Below are 25,495 nucleotides of genomic sequence, written 5' to 3' on the forward strand. Positions count from 1 at the left end.
ATTTCTTAATCATATATACCACAGTTTATAAACCACAGATTGACTTAATATTCAACATAAATTATAGTATATATCATATATCACAGTATATAGACTCATTGTTCAACATAAATCATAGTATATATATCATATATCATAGTATAAATCATACTTGGTTATATTTATTTATGTGTTTAGGGTTAAAAAAATAAAATAGGCTCCTTGGTTTGTGTGTGCAAGAATCTCCCCATCTTTATCTCTTCTAGAAGCCATTGTTTCCGTCGTCCATCCCCATTTGTCGTTGTTCAATCGTCCGTTGAGTGTCCACCGTCGTTTGAGTTGCACCGCCATCCATCGTCAAGCCGAGTCACACATCATCCATCATCCAGTCGAGACACGCACTGTCCGAGTCTGCCGTTTGTCTTCTGGTACTAACCGAGTCTGTCGTTTGTCGTCCATGTCCATCGTTTGTTGTCTAGTTTTGCACCAAGTCTGTCGTTTTTCGTCCAGTTCTGCTTCGAGTCCATCGTTCATTGTCTAGTTTTGCTGGTTGTCCCCCATTCGTCATCGAGTTCCACTCGCCACCCGTCACTCATGCACCATCCTTTGCTTGTCAATGTGGTTGTTGGTGGGTAGGGATGGCAACGAGGGCGAGGTGGGGCCGAGGATGCACTCCCCATCCCCATCCCCGTCCCCGCCCCATTCCCCGTTTTGGGAGTCGGGATCGGGGAATCCCGCTGGGGAAAAAATCTCTCCATTTTTATTTTTATTATTTTATTATATAAAATTAAATAAATTAATATTTATATTGAAATTATAATTTTTATATAGGAAATTAGTATTATTGTTATATATAGTTTTAAAATTAGACATTACATATTTTTTTATTATAAATTAATAAAAATTAAATTTATTATATTAACATTAAAAAAAGAAGAAAAAAACTGAAACAGTATGTTTTAGTAATTATATTATTATTATTAATTATATTATTAATTATATATATATTAGCAATTAAAAAAATCGGGGTGGGGACGGGGATCGGGTCGGGGACGGGGCGAGGATCCCCTCCTTGTCCCCGATCGGGGACCTGATTTAAATCCTTGGTTTGACCCCGTCCCAATCAAACGGGATTTTCCACCGCCGATCGGGTCGGGGACCTGCAGAGACCCAACCCTAGGGGGAATTTTGCCATCCCTAGTGGTGGGTTGCTATGAAGGTGGACTAGGGATAGATAGAGAGTGGGTTTTTGAAAAAGAATTTTGGTTAAAATAAAAAAAAAAAAGGTGTGTGAATTAATGAAACTTTTGAGTTTCCTTTTTTGAAAGATGTGTAATTGATTATATGTTAGAATGGATACTTCAACTTAATATTTGTACCTGTTATTTATTGTTATATTAGAGCTTTGTATGAAGAAGAGTTTAAAAGACACCAATACACCATATTAGACTTAAACATAAAAAGTAATTAGACCCTAATATTTTTGTAATTGAACTTTCAAAATCATTTGTTTAATCCTTAAACTTTTAAAAAGTATTTATTTTAATCCTTATTGTTAAGATTCTATTAACTTTTCAAGAATGAAATATGTTGAAGGATGTCAACAACCAATGTGAGACCAAAATCTTGATCCCAAAATAACTTTTGAGATCTCCCATAGGAGATCACCTTTACCCCCAAATTGAAGATTGAAACCCTAGATTTTGTAGGATTGTTAACTGAAACCCTAATCTTAATAACAAAGACCAAAGTTAGCATTTTTTAAAAGTCCAGAGACTAGATGAATATTTTCTAAAGTTTAAGGACCAAAATAGAACAAGATTTAAAGTTCATAAGATTTAAACTTACATTCTTCTAAATAATAGAAAAGTTGGACACAAATATAATATAGGGTCTATATTAAAATCTTATGTGTTGTTATCCTAATTTTAAATTTAAAGAATAATTTTCAAATTTAAATGCAATATCTAACAATTAGGATATCATAACAACTAACCCTTGTAAAAGGGGTAGTTGCTTGTGTCATAAAAAATTACAAAATCATTTTTCAATGGCTCCTCATCCGTCTCTACAGGAGAATCTAACTTAAAATTTCATAGTTATCCCTTTTTGAATTGCTATATACTTTATGACCATGAAATATATACGGCATAAATGATTTATGATGTAGATGTTAAAGGGTCTGTAATGCAGCCATTCTCATAGTCACAAGTTTGATCGGTATCGAAAAGCATTTTCGAGCTGCTCATCCGATCTGTAGCAATAAGATATAAACCATCATTGTACACATCGATGGATCCGAATGCGTCGCTGCCGGGGGGACACTCGAGGGCGGCTTCAAGAACCCTATGATGTATTCCATGGGAATCAATTGTATATCCACCTGTATGATTATGTCCAGCCAGGCAAACTTTGACACAATTGTAGTTGTGTATCAGGTCCATTACTTCGTCATAGTTCCATAGAAGTGCTGCAAAAGATGTCGCCCCAGGATCAAGGGGAAGATGACAGCAAACAATCACTTTTTGCTTCAAATGTGTTGCTTCCTGAAGTATACCATCCAACCATTTCAGTTGTTCTTTACCAACTCCTCCATTGAACATAAGGTATCTTCTTTCTAAGCCAACCAGTCCTGATGGGCTATTCTTATCTGCATTTGGGTTTCTCTGGGATAGGATTTCAAGGGCCTCCAGTGATTTTGGATGATCCTGAGGCCAACCAATAGCACTTATATCGTAGCCATCGAGTACGACGAATCTGAAATTCGGAATAGGTGAGAAGTCGAAATAAGCACGACCTTCATCAAATTTTGGAATCTTCAACAATGGAAGTAATTCTTTGCGAGGAAGATTGTAGAGGCAATGATTTCCAATCATATGATATACCGGACCATTAAAATTATCAAATTCACCAACTACTTTCTTAATAGAGCTGAGAGATTGGTCCTTGGGGCAAAATCCATCCACAATATCTCCAAAATTTAGGACGAATTTAAGCTTTTGTTGGTTGTTCCAGTTTTGAACTGCCCTTTTCAGCACAAGAATACTATGTCTATAATAACGAGGAGTACCAAGGAATGAGCGACCATCAGGAATATCAGCATACTGAACATCAGAGATAACACCGAAAGATAATAATGGCTGCTTTCCTTGAATACTTCCTATACCATTTGCAGACGCCATATTGTTGTAGAAAACAGTCGAACCCTATCACAAGAACATGAATGATAAGAATAAGATGCCATAAGAGAAGTGTTCTTGAAGAAACAAATAACAGGTTATTTGGCCAGACGTTCCAAAAAGGAAAATTGCATTGTATGCAAATACATTTTAAGAAACTAAAGTCATGACTTCAACTTTTTTGTAATTGTAGGTGACAATCACATACAAATCCGATAGCATTTAGATTTTTAGGCGAAAGTTTTTTTCCATGTTTACAAAAAAAGCAAAACTTAAGGACACAAGCCAAATTTTCAATTTATTTTTTTTTATTGAAGTTGCAATTGTCCCTTCCAAAAATGGTCACCATGCACTACCAGTACCAACAAGGATCGAGTTTCCTATGACTGTGAACTTCTAGGAAGATAGAAAACAAAAGAAATAAATAGGTCTCGCTGACAAACGGAACTCTACATTTAATAAGTAAAATCCTACATGGAAAAAATGGAAAGAAAATTATTGATAAAGCATAGTACGGTAAAGCTTTTCATTTATTACCATGGTACTCTTCCACTGAAAAAAATGTTACCAACTTATTATGACTGGCATATGTTCTGACATCAAACATCAGGCAACATGTGCCTTTTCTATGGCATGGCTGTTTTAGTAGGCCTGTTTGATTTGATACCAAAGCAGCCAAGCCTTGAGCATGCTACATTATCTAGGTTTTTCTTTCTTCCTTTTACCTGTGGGATTTTGTTTCTCGTTTGGGGTGGGGGTTTGAATAAAAGAACAATCATAGAAAGAAAAAAAAAGAAGCCTTTCTTTTCCTCAATGAGCTTTCATCTGTTTTTAAAGATAAAAGAAAGAAGCATATAAACTTGGTGAAGGGGCCCTATTCTCAAATCTCCAGACTTGGCATAACAATAAATAAGAATTGGAATAATACCATATCTTTTAAAAAAAAAAATTCCAAATGAAATTTCACGGCACAAGACACCAAAAAGAAGGAAATGGAGGATACATGTTACATGAAAATCTCCCGGAGAAACTTGTCAATACTCTTCTCTCACACAGAAAAAAAGGAGGGAAAACAAAAGGTTAGAGAAAGAGATAAAAAGAAAAAAAGTATGGATCCACACTATGGTGTAATATTCAAAAGTTTTCTGATACAAGAAGTTGTCAGATGCAACACTTGTGGAAGAAGAAAAAGTTATGAACTAGAAGCTTCCACGCCATTTGTCAAATCCTAGTATAAAGCCACCAAATCCTCGATCCAGTTTTTCATGGACTGATTTTCAAGGAAAAGTAGACACAAAAGATTTCTTTTAACTTGATAAAATAAATCAACATCTCCATGTTAGATAAAATGAGGTTCAATCTCAAAACCAATTGACAATAAGAGAAGTTGCCTATACATCTGATAAAGATTTAGGAGGACTCTTGATTAATATGGGATCTCAACATACTCTCTCAAGATGATGTCTCTTTGGATTCGTCATTCTTAAATCATATTTCAATTATTTTTAGACCGAACACTCCTTTAGGCTTGCCGATGCCATATTAGATAATATGAGGTTTCATCTCAAAATCAACTGACAACAACAAGAGTAGTACGGGGTTTCTTGATTAACGTGGGATCCTCAACACTCCATGAGAATAGTCTTGCTATCCAAACTACTACCTTCAATTCACTTGAATATTGTACATTGGTTAAAAATTAAACACCAATCATGAATGAGAGACATCAGACATAAATAGCCCAACTAATAACTAAACAGAAAAAATAGAATCCATATCGTGAAAACACTAAAACCTAAATTAATTAATTAAAAAAAAAAAAAAAAAAAAAAAAAAAAAAAACAGCAATCATATAGTAAGTCAATAACCAAGGTGTTTGAACTCGAGAAATTTCCCAAATGTAACAAAATGTATCGATCAATAAACCATTCAACTCAAAACTCGAAAGCAGAAAAAAGTTATTTAAGAACAAAGAAAGCGAGGGAATAGTCAGGCATTATGTCTAAAAACAACTACAGATTAGCAAAAAGTTGTGTGAATAACGAAGAACGAGAAATGCAGATTAGAGAAGATAAATCAAAGTCATGAACGAATGGAGGAGAAAGAATGAAAAATCCGGAGGGAAATTCGTAATTCAAATTACCTGATGCTTGAGAGATTTGAAGAAGAGAAAAGGAAAAATCGACGATGAGTTGTTTCAGCCAAATTCGGAGGAATTGAAGAAACTGAATGGAGAAGGTTTTGAGTTATATATATATATTATAAAATGGTGGAATTTAGCTGGTGAGGGTAATTGTTAAATATTGAAATGACCGAAGTAGACTTAAATAAATATTGTAATGACTACATTGTCCTTTGACTGCTCACGCGTGTCGCTTGAACACGTGCTTACGTGGTCCAATGGGAATGCAGGTTTTTGTTCTTTTTTTTTAATTTAACCATTAAACCTTTGACTGACTCACGCGTGTCGCTTGAACACGTTCTTTTTTTTTAAAACAAAAAGATTAAAATTAAATTAATAAACAAATATCCTGTAAGTAAACAAGTTATAATATTTATTATTTATGTTATATTTACATTGGTGTAATTTTATTGCTTTCTTTTTACATTTCATATTTTTTTTAATACTATAATAGAAAATGTCGATTCACCCTTGATGAATGTGAATCCATGAAAATATTGATGGAAATGTCGATAAAGTTTTAATACCTAATTGTATCAATCAATTTTCCATTTGTCAAGGTGTGCTTAAATCTTGTCTAATTTAATCCTTGTATGCAATTTTTTGATCATATTTTCGATTTAAGCTAAATTTACCCCCTAATTATAATCTAAATAAACATAAGAGTCCCTCAATACTCACTAATTATCTGAAAATTAAGCTTAACACAAAGTTCAGCTTGATTAATGCAAGACCAACTATTGAATAAATATTTCAAAGCTTACAATATCAACCAAAAAAAGAAACCTAAGAATTTTGGGTTTATGGTTTAGAATTTAGGGGTGTTTGTTTCAAGGGTTGGGATTGGATAGGTTAAGACATCCTAAGTCCAACCCTTATTTGGGGTATGGATTTAGGAAGCCCATACTTTCCCTATGAGTTGGAATAGTGTTTACTATTCAAACCTATGGGTTACTCCATTCATTTTTTTTTCCTTCCTTCTAATTTAATCTGGAAGTATGTCAACTAACCTCCGAACACCAATTTTGGTGACCACTGCGGTTAACTCTGGTTGCCTCCCTCTGACGATCGTCGTCGGCCAACTCCAGCTACCACCCTCCCGCGACCGCCGCTGGCCAACTTTGGCACCACCTCCGACAATCACCACGAACCAACTCTGGCCGCCACTGACCAACTCTAGTCACCACCTCCTATGACCTTCATTGGCCAACTCCAACCACCACCTTGGCGACCACCACTGGCCAACTTTAGTAGCCGCCTTGGTGATTGTCGTCAACCAACCTCAAGTCACCATTGATCAACCTCTGGCAAATCCCTTCCCCCCACACTGGCAAAATTTCGCCCACCAACTCCGTTGGCCACCTCCGGCAACCACCACCAACCATCCTTGAAAAATATTAATAAAAATACTCTTAGTATATAAAAAACTAGACAAATTTGTATATAAAAACACTTTTAAGAAAGAATTGCGATGATGTATGTTTTTTTATTTTAATGAGTTTTTATCAAAAGTGTTTAGTTAAAAATGAATTTTTAAAAGATATTTTTTTTATAAGTCATTCCAAACACGCTAATAGACTCCAATTGTATAGTTATATTTATTTAGGTTATATGTATAGAACTATATATGTTTGAAAGCTTTAATTTAATTTAATAACATTTTAATTTTTTTTTGTTAGTCAATTTAACTAGCTCGAAACTTATAATCATTTTCTAAACATAAAGATTTAAAATGTTTAAAACAACTTAGCGATCGAATAAAAACTAAAACTTAAAATTTATGATTTTTTATTCCTCAAATGTAATTTGATAAGGAAAAAAAATATAGTTTTTCAATAATTGAATTTAATATTAAAATATTAGTTTATTTCAATTTTAAGTCAGCGAATTTTGATAAAAAAAAAAAATTGATCATTTTCAAATTAATTAAAGTGACAAAAGTCTATGAAATTTTATTTCAAAAACTAGTAAAATTGAAATATCAAATTATTAAAACAATAGATTAAATACAATTATAATTTTAGTCAAAATCTCTATTTCAAATTTTTGTAAAAAAATATTCTTCTGAATTTTTAGTTTATTTTAAACTTAACTATATTAAAATAATAAGATGAAAAATTTAAACTAATCTAAAATCTAACTAATGATTAAATACAAGAAAATATTTCACAAACTAAATTTTATTTATATATACTTCATTCCAAGCTACTTAAACCTGAACTCTAAACATAGGCTTCTTAGACCCAGATTTTCAATACCTGCACTCAAACATAGTTTTCTTAAACAAAGCTACCTAAACCTCCTAGCTTAATCGGGTTTTAGGATTTAGAATTTTAAGGTCTAGGGTGTAAGGTCTAAGGTTTAGGATCAATCCTAAACCCTAAACCTTAGACCCTAGATCCTAACCTTTAATCTCTAAACTCTCACATCTTTGAAACTTCATTAGTTTTGTATTAGTTATGCATATATACTCAATTAAATATACATGTGAATATTTTCGATGAAAGTCTACCAGAGGGTAAAATTTGGGAAATTATCAGAAATAGCCCCTTCAAGTTTTTACTTTTCAAAACTAGCACACTTTTTGAAAATTCGTTCAACTAGTTTTTCTCGCTCAATCTCAAACGAGATCGACTAACGAGATTTAGATAAAAATTAATTTTTTTCTAGCTTATCAATTATTTTGGGTCTTGGTACCAATCTTTTCAAAATGTTCCCCAATTTTATACCAAATTTAATATATTTTTAAATTTTCTTACAATTCGGTTATCTTTACCGAATATACATAACTTTTCAAATCTTTAACGCAATTTATAATTTCCAATTCAATTTACCAATTGTCCAAATTGATTTTTTTTTTTTGAGAAATTCAAATTATTTTTCTAGATGGATCTTAAGTGATTTTTTAAATTTTGAAAAATATTAAATTTTGCAAAAATAAAAGGAAAATATATTAAATCTCAGTATTAATCTCAGACAGATTAACACCGAAATTCTATGTTTTTGGACTTTTTCGGTGAATTTTCGGATAGATTAAGAACAAGATTCTATATATTTCTCATACCGTACTTAAATGTTTTTTTTTTTTGTTGCAAAATTTGATATTTCTCAAATATTTAAAACCACAAATCCCATCATTTGAAAATTAAATATAATTGCAAATCCATTATAATTATGAAAACAAAAATTGGATTAAAGATTTGAAAAGTTAAATAATATTTGATATAATATTTCTAATTAATTTCTAAAAAAATTGAAATTATATAAGATTTAATACAATATTTGGGAGTTTAAATAATATTTGAAGAAATAACATAATTTAGGGAGGTTAAATAATATTTGAAAAGAATAAATAAGTTGCAAAAACTTTTTTTTTTTTTAATAACTAAATTGACTGATCTCACCCGAACTAAGAAAAACTATTCTAACCAATTTACAAAAATGATGTTCATTTTGAAAGGTGAAAACTTGAAAGGTTATTTTCGACAATTTTCCGGTTATTTTCAACAATTTTCCGTAAAACTTACTCATGCTTAAGGTAAAAGATCAATACATTTTTATCAGATATTTGTCCTTTTATTTAATCTCAAAATTTGAACATTTTATCTTAATCCTTAAATTGATAATCTTTTATCATATTCTTGACTTTTTGATATATTATGTTAGAAGGGATGAAAATATTTGTCATCACATCAATATATCCATATTGTATGGTTTGAGTTCAAAATTAACATGATATCTACAATATCTTTTATAAATGCTTGTAAGATATAAAAAAGTCAATTTGGTCAAATATGAATAGAAATACTTTTAGCTATTAACAATATTTATAATTTAGTTGGGAGGAAAAGCAATTTAATTATTAATCCAAATAAAGTTCATAATTTTTTTTACTTACAGAAATATTCGTCAATATTGATATTTTATCAATATACCCGTAAAATTGAAATCTTGATATCGATATCGACATTTTAATCCTTGTCAAGTAGGTATGAAGATTCAAAATCTAAATAAAATTTAAAAAGTCACTTGTATCTTATCTTTAGAGACATATCGTTAAACGATTATACGATAACTTATCCCAAAAAAAAAAAAAAAAAAGAAGGATTATACAAGAACATGAGAGATTAAAATGTTAAAATGGATAAAAGTGTCAACAATACAAATATTAATAGACAAAATGAACTTAGCTCACTTGACATCAAACATGTACTATTAACCTATGGACCATATTGAAACAAAACTCAAATCTTAAAAGTAAAATTGTAACATTTTGAACCTCATGGATTAAATTGAATCCATACTCAACATTTGAGGACTAAAAATATAACATTTTCAAATTTAGGGACCATATGGAAACTAGACTCAAAACTCTTATATCAAAAAGGTTTCTCTTTTTTTTGTTTCCCCCATTATATATTTTGCCCTTTCTCCTCTAGAATTTCTCATGAGAACAAATAATATCCCTCCATGAACAAGGTAGATAGAGCTCCAGAAGAAAATCAATAAATAATGCACTATACAACCTTACTTGAACGGATCTCTACTAGGTTGTACAAATGTGTCCTTTGAGTTCTAAGATGCACTATAATATAACACAGTCAAGAGTTGTTACAGATCCATATAAAAAATTAGATAAATCATATATCGTATACTATATCATCTAAGCTACTAGATATAGTATCGATTAAACATTTATTCGAGGTGATGTATAAATGGTTGTTATTGCTATACAGTGGATTTCATTTCATTCCACTTCAAACACTAATATGATATGGTAAAAAATATTGAAAATAAACACTCGAGCCTTAAATATTCTATACTAAAGTTAATTTTGCCATTACGGGAAGAACTTAGCTCAGAGGAGAGAATCATCCTTGGAAGAAAGAGTGCATATTTTCCAGGCTCAACGGCAGTGGATGAGAAGAAATTATGGTTTGCTCTTCATGTAAAGCATGGATTGACTTGCTAAAACCGTCCCCCCATTGTTACCGGTTAACTATCTGATGAACAAGTCTCTCTGGCAGCTGTTTTGCAGCCTGAAAAAAGATCCAGTGAAGGAGAATCCAATATCAAGTAGCCCAGACAATGATACAAGTGAATAGAGGAAAAACAAACCTGGAAATCTCTCATGTGCAAAATCGGCTCGCAACCGATATCTGCAACTGATTTTCCAGTTACTGTATGCAGTTTGAATCTCTTGGCTTCATAAGCTGATATTGCACTTTTGTTATCAGGTAGATCGTGACAAACTTTCATAAGAGAGCTGAGGGAATTCATCTGGATAATCCCAAATGAGACGATGTAAGAATGAGAATTTGAGACAAGGTCTCATTTCAGAATGATTATGCTGTAGGTAAGATTTCTTTCTTTTTTAAAGAAAAAAGATGCATAACTTTTGATTAAGGGAATAAAAAGAGACTAATGCTCTGAGATATGAAAGATACAACAAAACATAGCATAAACAAAGACTAAATCGAAGGACATAATCATGAAGTTAAGTCAAAACAAACTAAGAGCTTAAACAGACTTAAAACAAGAAAGAAAAACTCAGAGAGAGGTAAGATTTCCTTCTTGTAAACGGAAGAAAAAATATGTTACTCAGAGTATACAAGTTTGATCAGATTAAATTAGCTCAACTTATGCATGATTTGCCTTCTGCCAATTCTACTAATAAGAAAAAGATATATATTTTCATATCAATAGTTCCCTTTTGAAACAATTGTTAGTCGTGTGGCCTCTTAGTTGCAAGAGAGTACGAAAGCTAATGAAATTTGCAAACTCCCCCAGATTCAATTCCTTGTTCCTCCATAACTTGATTTGCAAACTCCTCCTTGCTCTAGCATGTACATTTGCATCCCAACCTGTCTCTTTTTCCGACTCATTAGCGTTGGACCCATGTGCATTCTTACAATTTTTTTTCCCATCTCATCAGTCATTTCAGGCTTTTTTCTGAAATGAGTCTGATGACTCTGTTTTCGTCAAATCATCATGCCAAATTCAATACCTACAAACCTCCAATAATCTAAAATTTGGATCCATTTCAAAAACGATGTTTCGATACCATGGTTCCAGCCAACCAAAGTATACCAAAAAGCTAAATAAAACATAGAAATACAAAAAGAAACAAAGTTAACAAGATAATTCGAGAAGCTTAAAGGCCTTTCCCTGAGCCAAACTCAATACGAAGCCTCGATGATAATAATACTACCAAGTCCTCATAGGCAAATTCTCTCTAACTCTAACGGACTCTTAACTATTCCACATGCTGAAGCCCATAGGCAATATACTAAGTACACTCCAAATGCTAATAAATTCTCAGCACCAAACTCAACTATATTAGTGAATCAACCTGTAATTTGCAAGCTTCCATGGCATAAGCACACTCATGGATGAGAAGATGACAACCAACTGATGAAAGAAAAATTTGACAGATCAACTAAGGGCATCATTTAGCCTAAGTTTTCTCCCTTCAATCAGTTTGAGGGAAAACGAACTGGTTTTAGTCAGGAATTCCCAATTTAAAATTGAAACATGCAATATATATATCCCCTTCACAAAGCTATCCAGATTGAATGAGACAATGATTCAGTAGTTGCTAAAATAACTATAAATACTAACCTTCATGTATGGACAAGAGGCACATCCACCGTGAAGAGAACATCCCTCCCCACTGGAAACTCCAGGTACTACAGGTAAATTGATCTCACCAAGTACAACTGATTTTTGGCCTGGAGATGAACTTGATGATGTTCTTGTCAATGAATCTGATGACACGGGAAAGACAATCTCCACATTGATCTTTGCTCCTCCAGAAGTGCATTTCGCAGAACTTAATAAGTTACGAACAGCTGCCACAATTGAAGTTATCATTCCAGATTCTGTTCCCAATACGAATTGTAGATGTTCATTTACATTTCTGTCTAAAGCTTCTTGCACCCTTTGTTTTATGAAATCTAATATATTTTGGGTGGAACCTACAATTCCCATTCCTCTTCTTTTTGCTTCCATCGCTAAAGCAAACATTTCTCCAGGGACTTCAAAATGGGCAGTAAGAAATGCATCACAATACATTTCATTTATCTTCTCCACAACTTCATGGCCGAAAAGATGATGTACAATGCACGTACCTTCCTGAAATTAGAAGACATCAATTATGTCAAATAACAATAATAAATCTAGAGGTCAAATAGGTCAGTGAAGGTGCGGCAATCAACACAATCTGGGATAAAAGGAATTAGAAAAAGGTGCCAAAATCTGTGAAGATATCATAATCTAGCAAAACACTTGAGAGGTACAAGATTTATACATACATGCTCAATCAAAGCCTATGGTTAAGAGGAAGGTGTAAAGAGAGCAAGTACAAGTTCAAAAAAAACCTGATAATAGTGCAGACGAGGGAGCAAAGATCTAATTGAGTCCCTATTATGTTTTGGATGAATCTTTGCAATTTCTTCATCTGTCATCTTGGTCATCTGCTGCAACAGTTCTACAATATTTGCACCCATGTAGGAATCAGGTCCATACCAAACGTTTAATTCTGGTACTTGAGCAAAAGCCTGTAATAAAGCAAAGAAAGGATGAACATTAAACAGTTAGGCAGACTCCCAGTGTATTTTGAAGTTGATTTTACTTGCTGCTAAAAGACTAATAAGTAATAAGAATCAGAATGAATAAAAATGAGAATATTTTCTACCTGCAAAATCGTTGGCATGACATTCGAAGAAGTACAGGTAATTGTTGGCACAAGCTCATGAGCATAGGCTTTAGTTTCCAATGATGTATTTATGTAGATAACATGCAGGGAAGGAGAGTCCTTTGAAGCCATTTCAAGATAATTCATATAAGAAGGAGTAGCTGCAGCATCGGCCAAAGAACAACTGATCAGTTCATCAGACATCCTGTACACACCTACCTGCACATATGGAATCATTATTGGTACCTTAATTGTTCCACCACTAAATACTTCGAGCAGAATAAAAAAAGTATTGTGATGTAAAGTGAACGAGTTTCATCCATACACTGGAAGGTTAAAAAGCAACTTCTTTTGGAGAAAATTCTTGAATTAGAGATGATATAAGACTATTATGAAAGCTTGAATAGTTCATATAAAGGGATCTTGTAGAACATGAGGCACGGGATGGTTCAGATATCGGGAACAGGTAGTAGGCTTTCAAATGAATTACAGCCTGAATTACTTTAACTGTCAGTTCATCTAGTATCTAAAGGTAACAACGAAAAGTTAAGAAGAAATTTGAGAGGAAGAAGATGCACCTCCCCAAAGCCAGCTTGATCAAGAATTGCACGCACATTTTCTGACATGAAATCTACACCAAGTACTGTTACAAATTGGCATCCATCTTTTGCCATCTTGACAGCCATATCTGCCATTACCAATGAATCAGATATATAAATATGGGGCCATTCCTTCTGGGCAGCAGTTAAGACCCCTTGGACTTCAGGATCCATGTAAAAATGTGCAACAACACCAATTTTTTTCTCCTCTAGCACTTTGACAAGCTCTTTCACCGTAGAATCATTTGGGAACAAATATCTTGCCTGGAAAGAAACTGAATAAATGTATTGCTACCATAAACGAATTTCAAGAAACATGATAAGATTCCAACTAATGACAATGAAAAACTGATATTCTAACATCCAACTCTGCCACCCATAACAAACCAAGTATCATCAAACCAAACAAAATTCCAACTTTCTCCAAAAGTCATGACACACAAACCCCACTATAGTGAATCATGTCTAATCCACGTTCTCAAGGTGTGCACGTGCTCTAATGTGCTAAATATATGTTTTCTATCTCCACAAAATAGGAATGCACAGTGAACGGAGTCTAAGCTCTTATTTTTTTGAACTCCAAGAATATTGTTTAAAGATTTTGCACTCTTATACTTGAACTTTGTTTTTTTTTTTTTTTTTTTTTTTTTATAGTTAAATGACCTTTTCCCTTTCCATTCCCCATTACATAAAGAAGTATTTAAAGTTTAATTAATCCATAATCCATAATTTATATTAAATGTCCAGTAACCTGAGCTTCGGCATAACTTCCTTTTGCATGAATTCCATCAGCAGTCACAACCAGAGATGGAAACGGCTCAAATGGCGACTTCCCTTCAAGCTCCGCAATCAAAGCCTTCGTTCTCTTTTGCATACTAATCAAAACATTATACCAAGTATTTACTCTCGATCGCTCTCCACCCGTTAATCCCACATTCAAACCAGCCAAATCGTCAGTCTTCAACCTCAGAACTTCCTCAGGCATCGCACCGTCAAGCACCGAAACTAAACACGAACAAAACCCTTTAGAAATCTCCGAATCACTATCCGCAGCAAACCTCATCTTGCCCTCTTGATCCATTCGCACCTCCAACCACACCTGCGCCGTACACCCCATGACTCGATTCGAGTCAAGTCTCGCAGTGGCATCTAAAGGAGGAAGAAGACTCGCATACCGTAACAACCGCTTCATTCTATCGACCGGCTCCGATATGGACTCGAACTCCTCAATAAGACGCTGTAGCTTAAAAGAGACGAGCTCCGTAGTAGACGAAGGAGAGAGAGTCGTAGCAGAGCATGAGAAAGAAGAATTGAGATTTCGGGTACTGGATTGAAGCGACTGAACATATCTAAGGGTGTCGAAGAACGGTAAGGGAGTCTTTTGAGCGAGAAACTTAACATGGGCACACTTAAAATTAGGTTTCCGGCAAAGAGATACAACAGAAGAAGGGGTAGCTCTACTTGCCTTGATCGCAGAGAACTCCATGGCAAGAAGAGAAGTAACTACAAAGAGGGTCGCAACGAAAAATGCAGAAAAGTTTGAAGAGAGGAATAAAGGGGCAAGCGGTCAACTAATAGGTTGGGGGATTAAAGCGCGAATCTCGAGGGAAGCAGAAGAAAAGTCCGACACGAAAAGCAGAGAGAGAGAGAGGGGGGCAGGGCCATTAATTAAATGGAAGGTCGAAATCGCAGTTCGCAGATGATGACAATGGCTGCTGCTCCACTGGTTTTGTTAGCCAATATGGCTTCAATGTTAATGGGTAATCTTCAGATTTGAAGTAGTTGAGCAAGGGGAAGACAAATTTGAAGGTAATGAAGTGAAAAATGTATGGAGATGAAGAAATGAGAACAGATTTTTAATCTGTAATCTTCAGTTCGTTAGGATTAAAAAGGCTCCACAGTTGAGAGAAAAAGGTAAGCCTTTAGCTTAATAGTGAAGAGAAAAAGACGCCATGAAAATGGAAAATGAAACCGATGGCTGAAAAAGTAGAAACAAATTGTTCTCGTGAATGAAAAACAATGGCCCACTGCCACTAGCCTCCCTCTACCATTCAATTGGCTTCTGCCACGTGACATTCACTTTTCCATTGGCTTTGGGAACCAAAGTCTTTTGGTCTCTTATATTTAGTAGGGCTAAAACTTTCAAATGTGTGCATATTTATTGTTCTTTTCCTTTTGCAATATGCATTGCTTTAATGTCTAATGATGAGTTTTGAGAAAAGAATATTATTATTATTATTATTTTGCATACATCACGTACCATTTAGATTGTGTTCACTACTTTCTTCATCCCTCTCACTCATGCTCCTTCTTCTCCTCGTACTCACATTGTCTTCTTCCCTCCCTCTCCTACTTGATGTGGAGCCACCATTTGACCGTCATCACTCACTTCGATAAATATTCATGCTCACGCTCTAGGTCACCGATTGATCATTCGACTGGCATTCAATTGAATCAACAACAAATGCATCCATGGAAGCCGTTGTGTTTCGGTTGTAGTTGTTAGTGTCATGTTTGGTCTCGCCGTTTTCGAGAACTCAACGACTAGTCTAGTCTAGTAGTGGTTCGGATAAAAAGGATTCCATCCGCAGGGCACAGACAAATGAAGGGAAAGCATGTAGTTTTTCCAAGGTTGGGTTTTGAGATTCTATCTCTGAAAAATGCCTACACCTAATGGCTTAAGCCACTGTTCCCATTGTCTCGCTCTCACACTATGCTTTTAACCATCTTCTAATAGTTTATTGCAAGCACAATAATGATATGGGAAAGGAACATAAGAATTTGCTCTACTTCCAAATATTGGAGTGGAGAAAGAAAAACAGGAGTCTGATGATCTAAGGGAGGAGCATAGGCAAAAAGGACAAAAAAAAAAGTAGCCAAAGAGATGGGTCATCCTTAAAAAATCTCATAATTTTTAATAGGAATCTAACAAGTCTTTCAATTTTCGATTTTTTGTTCAACTCATATATATTCAAAAATTTCAAAATTTTAATCCATCTATTTGTATTTGCATAAAATTGAGGTTAAATTATAAAAATAGTCTTGAATAATGGAGTTGGTTTCAATTATATAAAAAAAAATACAAATATTTCATTAAAGATATCCAAAAAATTTGTGGGACTGAGACCTCGTCGGGACTTATCCCGAACAGGGGAGGAAGTGGGAACTTTTTTTTTCATTTACAATTTGAGGCCAGGGATGAGGATTATATTCCTCATCCTTGGCCTCGCCCTGCCCAAACTTTTGTGTATGTATATGTATACATATTAATACTATAGATTTTGTTAGGATAATTATGGATGTTTTAATTATTTAAGTTTAAGACCTCATTACTTTAATTTTTTAGATATTATAATATTTAAGATATAATGTTCTAATTGTTGAATTTTGATTTTTACAAATTAAGAAAATTTAGCATTTTAATTATATATTTTCAAATTGCATGTGTATTATTGTTTTTATTAACAAAATTGATAATATTTTTTATTTAAATGAAAACTGTATTGAAAATGTTTAAGGAATTGTAATATATATATATATATATATATACACAATTGAAGTAAAAAATTTGTTCGAAAAAAATAAAGGCACGGAATTTTTTCATGGGGGAAAACAATCCTCGTGGAATCCCCGCCCCATTCCTTGCAGATAAATTTGTGGGGATGCGGAATGGAATAACGGGTGGGGACGGGGAAGGGGAAGATTTCCCGGTCCTTGCCCCGCTATGTAGACATCTCTATGTGTCATGTCTTTATTTTTTATTTATTTATTTTTTGATGTATGTGTATATTTGTTCACAGATAAACTTTCACCATCTAACACTTTGTGTTAAATAAAGGTTAAATTATAACAAATACCTCTGAACTTTTCTTTTTATTTGAAAAATACTCATATACTTAAAAAAATTATAATATTATCCCTAAACTTTCATAAACGTTTCAAAACTACCCTTGGAGTATAGATTCTTTAGAATTTCGAATAAAAATCAGGAATTAGAATTGTGTGGGATGACCTAAAATGATGGAGTGATCCAAAATTTCGTTCTATGTCACCTACTACACTGTTTCAGATCTCAATTGTTGTCCAAATTCTGATGAATTTCTACTTCAAGGATATTTTTGAAACGTTTACGAAAGTTCAAGGGTAATATCCAACTTTTAAAAATATAAAGATATTTTTGAAGCATATGATAAAGTTCAATGGTATTTTTTTATAATTTAACCTTCAATAAACATGGAGTTCCAACATGTCCTCATTGGTACCTCCTTAAATTTCCCTTTACAGAATCATACATTTATTTTAGATTGAATATCTATTTGGCTCTATAAACTCTAATAGCTTATTTGATATTTGATCTGTTGGAATTTCTATATTTGTATATGAATATGTTTTCTTTTATTGTCTTTATTCTTTCCATATTTGTAAAAGGTCTTTCTCCTGTATAAGAAGACCTAATATGCACATATTGAATAAGAGAAAAAGGAGATTAATATTCCTATTTCTCTAATTTCTACACAGTATCAGAGACAACCAGGAAGTCTTAAAAACCTTTTTTTTACAAACCTAAAGAAAATAAAAAAAAGGAAAGAAACTTTCCATCTTTTTCGTGAGAACCCCTAGCCGCCAGCTCTGAGAGGAGTGCGTGCAATCACTTCGCTGCTATTCGCGTCCGTCGCCGGCCTCGAAACGTTCTGCAATTCGTCCCAGGTACAGTCGTCCTCAACTGTTCGGGTCGTGGGTCAGACGCCGGCTAGCTAGCAGTCATGTTCGTTCGTGGGTTTCGATTGACGCTCGCCTCAATCGTCGCCCATCGACGATCTTAAAAAAATTGCAGACCTTCTCCCCTAGGTTTTCTTCTTCAAGCAGCTGTCGCCTTCACGTAACGTTTAGGTTTTCTTCTTCAAACAGCCGGTGCCAGCTACTGTTGCTGGAACTCGCGCCGCCGTTAATGCCTAGCCGCCAGATTTGAAGTCGTGCCAGCCACCGCCCAGTGCACTAGTCTGTTCCTCTTCCAACAATTGGTCTGGTTTGCTTCAGCATTTGGTCTGGCTTAGTCTACTGGTTTATTTAAAATCTGGTTCATTTGGTTTAGTTCACTCCTGGTTTGGGTTACTTCTTTTGGATTTGGTTTAAAAACTCTTTCTTTTTTGGGTGGATTTCAACTATTTGCTAAATATTTTACTATGTTACGAGAGCAAATTCATAAAATCCTACCACTATCAACCACCAAATTTTCATCTAATAATTCATGTATTTCTTTGCCTCGCACAAATTCCAAGACATTCTCATGTAATAACTCATTTTCGTGGATTATTGATTGTGGAGCTTTAGATCACATGACTAGTTCTTTGTTTGCATTTAATTTGTACTCTCCATTATATTACAATAAGAAAATTAGAATTTCTAACGGTAGTTTTTCTTCTGTTACAAGAAAATGAACTATTAAATTGACTGAAAATATTTCTCTTCAGTCTGCCTTACAAGTTCCAAAATTAGCCTGTAATCTTTTATCCGTTTCTAAACTTTCCAAAAATTCTAATTGTCATATTACATTCCTTGAATCTCATTGTATTTTTCAGGATCAACATTCAAGAAGGATGATTGGGAGTGTTAGGATGCTGGATGGTTTCTACTACATTGATGAAGGTTCTTTTAGTAATAAAATAACTCAAGGTCTTTAATAGTATCAGTTCTCTTTTTATTAAAGAATAAATTATACCCTAGCATCATAAACTAGGGCATCCCAGTTTTCCTTATCTGGAAATATTTATTTCAATATTTATTTAAGGGAATTGACGGTTTATCTCTGGATTATGAAAGTTGCATTTTCGCAAAAAACCATCGGTCCATATATTTTCCAAAACCCTACAAAGCTTTAAAACCTTTTTATTTGGTTCATACCGATGTTTGGGGTCCTTCTAAAATTATGACTTATAGTGGAAAACGATGATTTGTTACTTTTATTGATGATCATGCTCTCTTATCTTGGGTTTACTTAATGTAATAAAAATATGAGGTGAAAGACATTTTTAGACATTTTTAGAATATGATTGAAACTCAATTTCAAACAAAAATCTGCATTTTACACTTTGATAATGGAACTGCGTAATTTAATAAGTTCTTTAATGAATTTTTGAAATACAAATATATCATTTATCAGTCTACATGTCGGGATACTCCCTAACAAAATGGGATGGCTGAAAGAAAAAATAGACATTTGCTTGAAGTGTCATTTGCTATAATGTTTGCTATGCAAGTTCCAAAATATCTATGGAGGGAAGCAATTCTTACAGCTACTTACCTAATAAATAGAATGCCTAGTAAGATCTTGAATTTTAAGATTCCCATCGACTGCCTTAAAAAAGAATTTCTAACATCCCACATGTATTATGAATTACCCCACAAAGTTTTACGTATGTTCACATACCAGATCAATTCCGATCCTAACTTGATCATAGGGTTGTTAAATACATTTTTGTGGGTTACTCTTTAAATAAAAAAGGTTATAAATATTTTGATCCTTTGACAAAAAAAAACTGTTTATGAGTATGGATGTGTCTTTTTTAGAAAATCAACCATATTTTCCCCAAAGTTCTTGTTACCTCTAAAAAAAGAGTTATTCTTAGCTTAATTTAAGCTTGTTAATGGATTTTATGTGTTTATTATCTTATTTTGTAGGTATCATGCACCGAGGAGGTAGAACCAAGAAATCGAAGATAAATGGGGCTAATTTGAAGCAATTTGGAGGTGATTTGAGTAGTCAGGCTTGAAAACAGTGAAAATTACGAAATTATCACTGCACTGTCACAACGTTGCAACGCTCTACCCTGACACTCTAAGGTAGAATGTGTAGCATTGTAATGCTCCAAATTTGCGTAACGTCAGCGTTAGCATTGCGGCGATGCGATCTTTCCTATAAATACTTCCCTTCGTCTTTAGGTCAAAATATGCCAAATCTGGGAGGCTAAATTGATGGAGGTCGAAGTAAAACTCGTTCCTTCGTTCATTCCCTTCAATTTTCGGTATCTTTAAGTTAGTTTTGATTTTTATTTTGGGTTATAATCAATGGAACAAATGTGTTCTCAGATTCGTCCATGAATTGAGAGGTAATCTCTATCTAGTTTCTTTGAGCAAGAACCCCGTGTTTAATTTCTTGAAGGTTTCTTAATTAATTTAACTACAATCTTGTGAATTCTTTGGTTGGACTTGTTTAATCTTAATGGAGTTTTGATAAATTCTTCTAACAAATTAATTTATTGAAATTCTTGTTTGTAAAATCATTCTAGCCTATGTATCATTGATCGATTAAGTTGCAAGTATTAGGATTGCATGTTTAGGGTCTAGACTTTTTCTGGCTAAACTCATGTATGCCTTAATACAATCTTTCTAAATAAATCATGCTACAAGATATGGCTTTCTGACTTGTAGTTGTTGATTTTGTGTCCTGAAACTCGTAGTTTGTAAATTAATAAACATATTCTGTTTGTTTTTTGATAGAGTTGTTATTGAAATTGTAATCTTGAATCCAATAAACAAAGGTCCTGAGGCTATTTAATGTAGTTTGAAATTTATGTAGTGACATAAATGTGGATTAAGTTACCTAGGTCATCAATTAACGAAATAGTTAGTTTTATACATAAAATGACATTTAGAACATAAAAAGTGACTATTTCATGGTTCAGTCTTATGCAAACTCATTGCATAGGATGCCCCCACTTACATATCTCTATATGAACGATTCAGGATCACATCGTTTGTATTAACTATAAAGTGGGCCGCATCTATAGTGTCCCCTAGAATAAGACGCCCAACCTTATTCATATACTATAGACCATTTTGGCTATATATTTGAACTTGATCCACATTTATGTCACTACATAAAGTTCAAACTACATTAAATAGCCTCAGGACCTTTGTTTATTGGATTCAAGATTACAATTTCAATAACAACTTTATCGAAAAACAAAATGGAATATGTTTATTAATTTACAAACTACGAGTTTTAGGACACAAAATCCAACAAACTCCCACTTGGACTAAAACTCCTAGTGGAGTATCACAATGTTAAATTTAATTGAGATACATATGAGTACAATAAACATATGAATACAATAAACTAGGGCATATACCCAAAAGTTCTCCCACTTATCCTAGTTTACAAACTTCGTAGACCTAGACTCTGTAGGTGACCTTCAAATACTTTAGCCGTGAGGGCCTTTGTAAAAGGATCAGCAATGTTTTGCTCAGAAGATATCTGGATTAATACAACATCTCCACGATGTATAATCTCTCGGATCAGATGGTATTTACGCTCAATATGCTTGCTGCGCTTGTGGCTTTTTGGTTCTCTTGAATTTGCAACTACACCACTATTATCACAATATAGGGTGATAGGCAGATGCATATTTGGAACGACTTCCAAATCTATCAAGAATTTCCTCAACCATATTGCTTCCTTTGCTGCTTCACAAGTACCTACGTATTTAGCTTCCATTGTGGAGTCCGCAATACAGTTTTGCTTCACACTTCTCCGCACTATTGCTCCTCCATTCAGAATGAACATTGATCTCGATGTAGATTTTCTTGTATCTTTATCGGTTTGAAAATCAGAGTCAGTGTATCCAGTAAGGATCAAATTCTTAGTACCATACACGAGCATGTAGTTCCTTGTTCTCCTAAGATACTTGAGAATATTTTTAACGGTAGTCCAATGATCATATCTAGGATTGGATTGATACCTACTGATTTTCCCTACTGCGTAGCATATGTCAAGTCTAGTACATAACATTGCATACATCAGGCTCCCTACTGCGGAAGCATAGGGAATGCGTCTCATATCCTCAATCTCTTGAGGTGTCTTAAGACATTGATCATTTGACAAATGAGTTCCATATCTATAAGGTAACAACCTCTTTTGGAATTCTGCATCTTATACCTAGACAACATTTTGTCTATATAAGTTGCTTGAGACATGGCTATTGTTTTGTTCTTGCGGTTTCGAATAATCTGAATCTCGAGAACATACTGCGCATTTCCTAAATATTTCATTTGGAACTACGTTGCTAGCCATTTCTTGATGTCAGTTAGGTAACCTACTTTATTCCTAATGAGTAGAATATCGTTAACATATAAAACTAAGAACACTATAGTAGAATTAAAGATCTTCTTGTAAACACAAGGCTCGTCAACATTCTGTTCAAAGCCATAAGATTTGATCACAGTATCAAATCTTATATTCCAAGATCTAGAAGCTTGTTTCAACCCATAAATGGATTTTTTAAGCTTACAAACCTTTTATTCTTGACCTGTTCAATAAACCACTCTGGTTGAGCCATATAGATACTCTTCTCAAGATTGCCATTTAGAAAGGCTGTCTTGACATCCATCTGCCAAATTTCATAGTCATAAAAGGTGGCAATGAATAAGAGTATTCTAATTGACTTAAGCATGACAACAGGAGAGAAAGTTTTTTCATAGTCCACACTCTCTCTCTGGGTATAACCTTTTGCCACAGGTCGAGCCTTAAAAGTCTGTACTTTACCGACTTGGTCTCGTTTTCTTTTGTAGATCCACTTACAACCAATTGATTTTACATCATTTGGTTGATCTAAAAGTTTCCAGACAGAATTGGAGTACATAGACTCCATTTCGAGGTCCATGGCTTTGACCCATTGATCACACTCCACATTTTTTATCGCCTGTTTATAGGTTGATGGATCCTCTATGTCGTCATCAGGTATGACAACTTGTGTTTTTGTTAAACCCAAGTAACGATCAGGCTGATGAACAACCCTCCCACTATGTTGAGGCATTCTCAACTCTTGAGAAAGATGTAATTGTCCAGATATACTAGGTTTATTTACTACTTTAGTAGATGAACTAACTCTATCTGTAGCGTCTTTGAAAATTTCATTCAATACTAGTCTACTGCGAGGTTGATGACTTCTTATGTGGTCTTCCTCTAAGAATGTGGCATTATCGATACAAATACCTTATTCTCTTAAGGATCGTAAAATAAACTACCTTTTGTTTCTTTTGGATAACCTACAAATAGGCATAGTTTTGAACGACGTTCCAATTTTTTAGGATTTTGCACCAACACGTGTGCCGAGCATCTCCAAATCCTAAAGTGACATAAACTGCCTTTACGCCCTTTCCATAGCTCATAAGATGTTTCTGAAACACTTTTAGAGGGAATGTTATTCAAAATATAGACAACAGTCTCTAATGCATGTCCTCAAAAGGAATCAGGTAGCTTAGCAAAGCTCATCATTGAGCGAACCATGTCTAACAAGGTTCTATTTCTTCTTTCAGATACACCGTTCTGCTGAGGCATATTAGGTGCAGAGAGTTGTGACTTGATTCCGTGTTCTATCATATAGTCTTGGAATCTAAGTCCATGTACTCCCCACCTCGATCTGATCATAGTGTCTTAATTGTTTTACTTAACTGGTTCTCAACCTCAACCTTATATTCTTTGAACTTTTCAAAAGAATCAGACTTGTGATGCATTAGGTAAATATGACCATACCTTGAATAATCATCAATAAAATTGATGAAATATTCATAGCTACCTCGAGCTTTGACATTCATCGGTCCATAGAGGTCTGAATGTACGAGCTCTAAGGGTATTGTGGCTCTGAAACCTTTTCCAGTAAAAGATCTCTTAGTCATTTTTCCCTCAAGATAAGACTCACATGGAGGTAAAGAATTGTCTTCTAACTGATTTAGGAGTCCATTCTTAACCAATCTCTCAATCCTTTTGAGATCTATGTGGCCAAGTCTTAAGTGCCATAGATAGACATTAGAAGAAACTTTTTGTCTTTTATTCTGAGTTTTGGCTGTTTTAAACATCTCAGTATTTAAGACAAATTTTGCTTTAGTTACTCTTAACTTATATAAGTTGTTTTCAAGTATAGCAAAATAAATTTGAATACCTTTTCTGAAAATGAACACTTCATTAACTTCAAAAGATATTTTATACATTTGTTCTATATACATGTGATAGATATTAAATTCCGTCTCATTTTAGTAGCATACAAAACATCTTTAAGTATGATATATCTATCGTTGAAAAACAACTTCAAGTCTCCCACTGTTTCGGTCGAGACGACCTCTCCTGTTCCAACCTTGAGGGTGATCTCGCCTTCTTCAAGCTTTTCCAAGAACTAGTTTCCTGAAAAGAGAAGCAAATATGTTTAGTGGCTCTTGAATCTAATATCCAGGTTGAGGTATCATACTCTACTAAACATGTTTCAGCAATTAGTAAATCATATTTACCTTATGCTTCTTTCGAGGCAGGGGCCTGAGAACATTCCTCAGTTAAGACAAATCTCAGGTCATCTATTACTATTGTTGAATTCAGATTGTTTTTCCATGTTGAGTAGTTGTCGCCGTTAAGTTTTTCAGAAGCTAAGAGTTGATCTAAAGAGCTTGTCATGTTGAAAAGAAAAACATATCATTTTTAGTGAAAAATCTTTTAAATCCAATCAAGTTTAGCAAAAAAAAAAAGAACTAATAATGTACCCTTCATTATATATTTTGCAACAATATTTCAATGGTTTAGGATAACCTTCACCGAGGGGTGATCGACTATTCCTCCGTTGAACCAAGAATATCTTGACTAGATACTATCACCAGAATAACTCTTATCCCTATAGTAACTCAGTTATCGCTACTTTGATCAAGAATTTATTAACACTTAGTAATTCTCATAAGTGTGACCTTCCATTTTCAGACCTCAAAGATGGTAATCATTATGCTCCCTAAGTTGGAAAGACAAGAATGAAAACCAGACCTAAGAGACCCTATCAATTTCTAGAGTTCATGGAGTTCCGAATCCTATAATACAGCCCTCCGA

At 33.9% G+C, this 25,495-nt stretch overlaps 2 protein-coding genes and 1 long non-coding RNA gene across 3 annotated transcripts; 1 reads left to right on the forward strand and 2 right to left on the reverse strand.

Moving 5' to 3' along the window:
• Nucleotides 1-1,945: 1,945 nt before the first annotated feature.
• Nucleotides 1,946-5,432, reverse strand: LOC120082712 (manganese-dependent ADP-ribose/CDP-alcohol diphosphatase). The gene is made up of 2 exons (XM_039037992.1): nt 5,302-5,432; nt 1,946-3,185 (listed from the first exon to the last, which is right to left on the reverse strand). Exon 2 carries the CDS (start codon nt 3,159-3,161, stop codon nt 2,139-2,141), a length of 1,023 nt encoding a protein of 340 aa, XP_038893920.1. The 5' UTR covers nt 3,162-3,185; nt 5,302-5,432; the 3' UTR covers nt 1,946-2,138.
• Nucleotides 5,433-9,830: 4,398 nt separating this feature from the next.
• Nucleotides 9,831-15,577, reverse strand: LOC120083090 (quinolinate synthase, chloroplastic). Its single transcript, XM_039038641.1, has 7 exons — nt 14,387-15,577; nt 13,615-13,899; nt 13,037-13,255; nt 12,720-12,899; nt 11,962-12,474; nt 10,459-10,620; nt 9,831-10,379 (listed from the first exon to the last, which is right to left on the reverse strand). The coding sequence occupies exons 1-7, from the start codon at nt 15,119-15,121 to the stop codon at nt 10,329-10,331; spliced, it is 2,145 nt and encodes a 714-aa protein (XP_038894569.1). The 5' UTR covers nt 15,122-15,577; the 3' UTR covers nt 9,831-10,328.
• A 2,598-nt stretch (nt 15,578-18,175) lies between these two features.
• Nucleotides 18,176-20,705, forward strand: LOC120083872. Its single transcript, XR_005483563.1, has 3 exons — nt 18,176-18,656; nt 19,215-19,281; nt 20,314-20,705. It is a non-coding gene; the product is annotated as an uncharacterized LOC120083872 (long non-coding RNA).
• The last annotated feature ends 4,790 nt before the right edge of the window (nt 20,706-25,495 follow it).

The sequence above is a fragment of the Benincasa hispida genome, chromosome 8 (assembly GCF_009727055.1).
Source record: "Benincasa hispida cultivar B227 chromosome 8, ASM972705v1, whole genome shotgun sequence".
NCBI lineage: Eukaryota > Viridiplantae > Streptophyta > Magnoliopsida > Cucurbitales > Cucurbitaceae > Benincasa > Benincasa hispida.

Bases quoted from the DNA above. Each gene is read 5' to 3' on its own strand.
- LOC120082712 (XM_039037992.1), bottom strand. From the start codon at position 3,161: ATGGCGTCTGCAAATGGTATAGGAAGTATTCAAGGAAAGCAGCCATTA.
- LOC120083090 (XM_039038641.1), bottom strand. From the start codon at position 15,121: ATGGAGTTCTCTGCGATCAAGGCAAGTAGAGCTACCCCTTCTTCTGTT. The intron at 10,621-11,961 runs GTTAGTATTTAT...GGGATTATCCAG, and splicing joins CCTCTTGTCCATACATGAAG to ATGAATTCCCTCAGCTCTCT. The intron at 10,380-10,458 runs GTTTGTTTTTCC...ATCTTTTTTCAG, and splicing joins TGCACATGAGAGATTTCCAG to GCTGCAAAACAGCTGCCAGA.